The following is a 7,779-nucleotide window of genomic DNA, read 5'->3' on the forward strand; positions in this document are numbered from 1 at the left end:
TGTTTTAACCCTAAAATTGAAAGAAATTTTGCTCTAATTTGTTCTGCGAGCTTGGCAATTTGGTCGATTTTACTCTCACACGCGCACGTACGCGTCGTATGCGTAATTTTAGCATGCTCACACTGGGAAAATGTAGCTAGTGTTTGTCAAGACTTTTTTACAAACATCCACGTGCACCAAACCAGCTGGATTCTGTACATTCTATCCTAAATCGAAATTTTGTGGGATTCATTTGGTGGGGGAATTTGTTGGCTTTGGAATTATTCAGCTACTCTCAGCCATTACGACTAGGTACCGTCGGAAGGGTTGCTGGATAATAATCCTATGAGAAAGATAAATGCTTTGGTGAACTCAATGCACAAGAAAATCAAGTCTGTTACTGCATGATGCGCAAGGGAGATTTTTTATTTTGTGGGGTATCGACATAACTCAGAAATTATCAGTCAAAGTCACACAAAATTTTGGTAACTTGTTGATTAAAGGTGAATTAAAATGTGTGATAACAATACAGGAAAATATATTCGAAATAATAGTTTTAATTTTATTTGAAAGTTTGATATGCGTTTCTTTTTCCTTTTCACGGTATAATTTGTCAAAGTATTGTTTGCGAAAGTTTATTCCATACTAGTATATTCAAAAATTAGTTAATTTATTGTGTGGTTTTTGTTATGCCCCGTATACGAAGTTTTGGGGGGTATATAGTTGTTGTCATGTCTGTATGTCTAGCTGTCTAGCTATCTCTTTGTCTGTCTGTCTGTTTGTCCGCAAAAACTTGATCCTTGCCCATAACTTTTGATTTAGTGGAACTTTGAGTATGAATCATATGCATGTGTATTCCTTGCGACAAGACTTTTCTTTGGGCACCACCAAATTTGAATTTTTGACCTTGACCTTAGAGTTTGACCCACTTTTATTGGCCAGAGATCATATACAGTTTCGTATTGCGATATATTGCGATATTTTTAACTGTATTGCGATATGTATTGCAATATTTTCAATGAAAATTACAATGACATTTTCTTATTTTATAAACATGATAAACTTTAACTTAAATGAAAAGGAACCAAATGGGAAAAAATCTGTTGGTTTTATTCAACAATGTTCAAGTTAATTATACTCTGAATTTTATGAAACGTCCATAAATCAACTTCTGTCTAAAATTTTGGCTTTATAACAAACATTTCTTAAATCTATTTTTATATTTAATTAAAAAATTCCTAAGTCGAAGCATTTTACTGATGTATTGATATTCCAAAAACGTATTACAATACGGTACGTAATTTTAATTTTTTGTCAAATGTATTGCAATATACCAAAAATATCGATATATTTCCCAGCCCTGGATTTGAATATTACATAATTGGTATTGAAAGAAGTTTGGATCCCCCATGGTAGATCTTGGAATATCCAAGAAACGAAAATCCAAAATTCCAGCTTGTAATAAAACAGATCGGGTTCGAAGTTGCGCAATTATTCGCTTTTGCCACTGAGGCCGAGCTCGGAGATCACTCTCTACCATCGGCTCATACATTCACCTCTGTCGTTGGCTCGCGTATACACAGTGTTAAACATGAGAAATAGTGCGTTTGTTTTAATTCATTATAATTCAATTTCTATGCTTATGTCTGAGTTTTTAGAAAGATATTTACTAAATCAATACAGAACTATTAATTTGAATTGAAACAATCCTTCAAATATCTCGTTTTATACGTTATGTCAAAAATCTTGACATGAGCCCATCGCAGAGGTGTCTGAGAGAGGAACGAACGACAACTCTGCATAGGAGATTGCTCGGAGATGAGAACAACCCACCAGATTTTTCTTTTTGAGTTTTTCTTCACATCATGCACATAAACTCCACAAGATACTGTGCGTGTACTTTACAAGGATGAAATCTTATTCATACAAGGCATTACTTTCAAAAAATGGAACTCATTTATTGACAGGTATGTAGAATTGATGACAACAACGTAGTCGATATCCCGAGTTTCCTCATATTTTTTAACAAGTTCGACATAACCTCTTAATGAAATATTCAAGATAGCTTTATTTGATTTTTCACGGGTACTGGAAGTTAATATAAATATTGAGTATGTGCATGTTTATAACACGGGGGCTTGTCACGAAATATTTATCTTCTTTTAATAAAGTTACCCCTACTATAAAAATACACAAGGGAGGAATCTAAAAATAGGAAATTCGCTACCACAAATTTTGACTGGACTTTTTATCTTGTTTTTGGGCGACTTTCGTTGCGGACCAAATAGGAGTGAGTGGAGTATAGATTCAATTTTAATATTCTTCAGTCAAATTCTAATTCTAATCAACGCGTACCGTTAGTCATATAACTTCTATAACTATCCTCTTTTCTCGATATTTGGATCTGGCGACAGCTCTTTCCATATGCGTAAATTGAAAGAAGCGCTCTGATTGGTTGCTTTCTTTAGATAACTCGTACACAAAATATAAACTGTAAGGATTGACATGCTAAGTGAAGGATATTTAACATGTTTATATAAATAAATATTACCAAATATAGTAAAATACGTACAATGAAACCACAGCTTTATTGTTCAATGCCATTATGATAGTTTGTTTTCACTCCGTTTTGGTGCACTAAATTAAAGAGCTACTTTGTGTATGAGTTATATACAGAAAGCAACCAATCAGAGCCCTGCATTCAATTTACGCCGGAAATTCATATGGAAAGAACTGTCGCCAGATCCAAATATCGAGAAAAGAGGTTAGTTATATGACTAATGGTACCCGTTGATTAGAATTAGAATTTGACTGAAGAATATTAAAATTGAATCTATACTCCACTCACTCCTACTTGGTCCGCAACGAAAGTCGCCCAGAAACAAGATAGAAAGTCTGGTCAAAATTTGTGGTAGCGAATTTCCTATTTTTAGATTCCTCCCTTGTGTATTTTTATAGTAGGGGTAACTTTATTAAAAGAAGATAAATATTTCGTGACAAGCCTCTGTGGTTTATAATACTGATTTATACCAATATACCTGCATGTACTTGTTCATTATTTTCACTAACTTCGTTGCCCGTGGCTATTTTATCATTTTTGTCTTAATGTGCAATTATTTCAGCATAAACACAGTGGCCTACCTGTTTTATATTAAGATTTGATCTATATTTTCCATTTGAGTCACCAAGTTTAAGTTATCAGAGCAAGACCAGCTCCAACTAACATAAATGTAAAAGCCTGGCTGTGTTGACCAAACTTGCTTGATTCAGGTCCAGCACAATACCCCGATAAAGGTATATAGCTTGATAAAGCTATATAGCTTTATCAAGGTATTACAAATACCTTGATCAAAGTATTTTATATGTAATGAAAATTCAAAAAGAAATTCTTAAAAAATTGAATAATTAAAATCGAGTTCTGAGTTGTTGTCAGTAAATTCAGCCATGCATGAAAATTACGTACTTATGGCAAGGAGGCAACATTATTCAAGTGATGCTTCATTTGTTGGTAATAGGACCATTTAAATGGCGAAAGCATCGTATTAATGACAATTTACAAGTAGGAGAATAATGTTTTTACTGATTTCTCGTGTCTCGGGAGTTAGCTCAGCAAAATAAAGTTGTATAAGGTAGGCAGAGTTGCGACACCAGCTGGTGTCACTGAATTCCCACTTTTCAATATGGCCTCCGCTCTGACTCTCCCCTGCACAAGTCACAATATAAAAGCGGGGGTTAGAGGATCAGTCAGAGGAATCTCGGATTAGTTTTTGATGAGTGACAAGGTTATAAAGTTAGTTAATCGATTCCTCTGTGCAGAATAACACCAAACATGAAATCAGCTTGGTTTATTTAAATGGTTCTTCTATTGCAGACTGCTTTTGCTGCTAAGGGTATCCAGAGAAGATGTCTAATATATTTAGGAAGTTATTGGGAAACAGTGGGGCGCCTGATGGGGGAAAAGGGGGCCCCATTAAGGGGAACACACCATCAGGAATGCAGCTAATGGGAGCTCAACTGCAAAGAAAGTTTGCCAAAGGAGTCCAGTACAATAGTAAGTATTACATGTAATTTCTTTAAAAGATTGAATATGATATTCCTCAATAATATTTTACAGATTTATACATGTACTTTCTAAAGGTTATAAATAGGAATACTGATAAACACTGATAAATCTCATTCTGTCTTGATGGGTCAGTGTTGACTCTATATTTTATTTTTCAGTGAAAATAGTGATCCGAGGAGACAGGACTGTGGGCAAGTCATGTCTGTTTTATCGTTTACAAGGACAGAAATTTCATGAAGAATACATCCCCACTGACGAAATTCAGGTCAGTAAAATTATATATCTCCTTACTAAGGAAATTCAGGTCAGTAAAATTATGTATATCTCCCTATTAATGAAATTCAGGTCAGTAAAATTATGTATATCTCCCATCTAATGAAATTCAGGTCAGTAAAATTATGTATATCTCCCATCTAATGAAATTCAGGTCAGTAAAATTATATATATCTCCCGTCTAATGAAATTCAGGTCAGTAAAATTATGTATATCTCCCGTCTAATGAAATTCAGGTCAGTAAAATTATATATATCTCCCTACTGAGGAAATTCAGGTCAGTAAAATTAAAATATATCTTCCCACTGTAGAATTTCTGATTTCTGACACAGAACCAAGACCAACAACAGTTATAATTAAAGTATTATAATTATAATTTTTGTCTGTCAGATTATAATTATACTGCCATGTATTTTATTACCATGTTTAAGACTGCCTGTTGCAGGTTTGCTGCATTCAGTGGAATTACAAGACGACAGATGATGTGGTCAAAGTGGAAGTATGGGACGTTGTAGATAAAGGAAAGAAACGGAAGAAAATGGATGGACTTAAACTCAGTAATGAAGAGGTAAGAGTCAGTCCTTAATGAACTAAAACTCAGTATTTAAGGAAGAGGTATGAGGTACATCGCTACCTCAAAAGTATTCGCGGAAAAACAAAATGGCTGATGTTATAAACAAAGTCCGTCTCAAAAGTTTTGGGGCAAAATAAATATTTAAAAAATTAAAAACACTTACTTTAATATTATGTCTAGCAACTATTTCGATCGAATAACTGCCATAATTCTCCTTGGAAGTGAATTGTACAAATTCTGGACATAATTTGGCTGATAGGAAGTCCAAAGATCGTAAATGGCGTTGAAAGTATATTTGGAGTTTTTATGTTTCGGGCAGTGTTTTGAAGATCATTTTTTATGCAAAGCCATATATTTTCTATTATGTTTAAATCTGGTGACTGGGCAGGCCAGGTCAAACAGTTTATATCATTGTCATGTTTATATTCTTTAATAATTCGTGCTCGATGCACAGGGGCATTATCGTCCTGAAACCGGTAAGTTCTGTTTGGGAAATGACGGGCTAAAACAGGCCAGAGATTGTTTTCCAGGATTTCTTGGTACTTTACAGCATTTATATTTCCATCAACTTTGCATAAAGTTCCGATGCCATGCCATGTTATACAACCCCATATCATTATTGACACTCGATCGCTTCTTAGGTCGAGGACACATGCACTGTGGATGGTAAGCCTCATTTGCAGATTGCCACACATATGCACGATTATTTTGTCCGATCACAATCTGTGATTCATCACTGAATATAATTTGCTTCCATTTATTCTGCACTGTCCATCTCCTCCTCGCAAGACACCACGAAAGTTGTTTTCTTTTGTTTACATTCCTCACGACCATTTTCTTCCTCACAACTCGCCTGAAAACCTTGTTCCTATGTAAAATTCGTTAGACAGTCTTATGGTGAACGTGTACTGGTCCCCCTGTATTAAAATCCGCAGTAATATCTCGCAGCGGTCTCTCACGATTACTTCTAACGAGTCCAAAAGTCTACTCTCTGCCTGCTTTGTAACTTTTGGAGGTCTGCTGGTTCGAGGCATTTTTTCAACATTTCCGTTGTTCATAAATCGTGTCCATATAGACCGAATTGTTGATTTAGGTAAATTCAACAATCTCTCAATTTCACAGTTTCTGAGTCCCTCTTGTTTTAAATCAACGACCAGTTTTTTAACCTCATTGCTAATTCTTTTGACTTGCGTCCCATATTGGAATTCACCCAACGATAAAAATAGCAGACGAAAACAGTGATACGTCATCAGATTAGGTCATTGGTCATGTGCTAAGAATAGGGAGATAACTCTAAATAAATCAACAATCGAGGAATAATGGGGTAAGAATCATTTTTAAAATGAAACTTAAAAATAAAAAATTGGCCATTTTTTTTTTTCGCGAATACTCTTGAGGCGGCGCTGTATGAGTTAGTCCTTCATGGACTTTAACCTCAGTAATGAATTGGTAATAGTCAGTACTTTATGGTCTAAAACTCTTTCGACAAGACGTCGGATGTCATTGATTCCTTATAAATGGACTGTTTTCTTTAATTTTGGCAAAAGTACATGTGTGACATAAATGTGTGTATTTTCTAAAAATTGTAATATATAGGTATTCAATGCATTAAAACATTATGTAAAGTGTTTATCATAATTAAGCTACAACTTCAGATTACTACTTTATCTTCATTCAAATGATAAATATGAAAGGATTTAAAATTTACCAAATATATTTTAGGAATCTGATGAGCCTAGCTTAGATGCTGAATTCATAGATGTGTATAAAGGAACCCATGGAGTTATCCTTATGTATGACATAACAAAACAATGGTAAGTCACCTAAAAAAAAAGGGGGGGGTGTTAGTCATATCAACATGATCAAAACACGGGGTTAATCGTTTCTGAAAACAGTGGTTAGTCTTCTCAAAACAGGGGTGTGTCATCTCAAAACAGGGGTATATCATCTTAAAATCTATCACACAATAAGACATATCAAATAATTGTAAGTCACCTCAAAATGGTCAATTGTCATAAAACAATGGGAAATCATTGATACAAAGACGAGAATAGCAGCAAACAGAAAAGGCAATGAGGATAAAGTCTCAACAATGGATACATGGGTAAGACACCTAAAGCAATGGTCAGAAAAGAGGAATAACTAGTTTGACCCCCCCCCCCCCCAGAAAAATCAATCATGGATAGTCATTTCAAAACAGTGAAGATATCAAAATAGTACATCTCATATAAAAGAAAAACTATGGAACAATATCACAAGTCAATGGAAATTCAGCAGAAAACAATGGGAAGATAGGAAGGGAAACATATTTTATTTAAATTTAACAGGGAAAAACATTTTCGATTATTGTGTGTAGGATGTCCATTTTCTGAAGCACAGATCCTAAGTGATCTCCAGATTAGGATTTCTAGTAGTAAAACGGGATTTGTTAATTCCCAGAGATATACTGGCAGACAAATTTTTCAGGGTTGGCTCATAATATTTTAGGGTCAGTCAGGGAACTGGAAACACAATGTATTTACATGTATCTTGGCCTGATAACTTGTAAATAATTTTATATAGGTATAAAATTTAAAGATATTTGATTGATAGCTTCACAATGCTGTGTTTTTAGGACCTTTAATTATGTGGAGAAGGAAATGGAGAAAATCCCGGTTCACATTCCTGTCCTAGTGCTGGGAAACCATCGAGATATGGGGCATCATCGCACAGTGCTGGAAGATAAGGCCCGCTATTTCTGTATGCATTATGAAAGGTAATTAGTAAGAGGGCACAAACAGTGCTGGAAGATAAGGCAGCTATTTTCGTATGCATTAGAAATGTAATTAGGAATAAGGCACAATCCTGGAAGACAAAAGCTTGATATTTTCTCACAGAATTATTAGTAGAA

General features: G+C 34.7%; 1 protein-coding gene across 1 annotated transcript; it reads left to right on the plus strand.

Annotated features, from left to right (window-relative positions):
• Nucleotides 1-1,818: 1,818 nt before the first annotated feature.
• On the plus strand, nucleotides 1,819-7,644 carry LOC134257580 (rab-like protein 6; the record flags this gene model as incomplete). The annotated part of the gene is made up of 6 exons (XM_062740178.1): nucleotides 1,819-1,946; nucleotides 3,851-4,030; nucleotides 4,201-4,307; nucleotides 4,761-4,883; nucleotides 6,612-6,703; nucleotides 7,504-7,644. Coding segments are annotated over exons 2-6 (611 nt in total), but the record flags the coding sequence as incomplete, so codon positions are not given.
• Nucleotides 7,645-7,779: the final 135 nt, after the last annotated feature.

The sequence above is a fragment of the Saccostrea cucullata genome, unplaced genomic scaffold (assembly GCF_032062105.1).
Source record: "Saccostrea cucullata isolate Sc308-1 unplaced genomic scaffold, CSIRO_AGI_Scuc_v1 ctg16398, whole genome shotgun sequence".
NCBI lineage: Eukaryota > Metazoa > Mollusca > Bivalvia > Ostreida > Ostreidae > Saccostrea > Saccostrea cuccullata.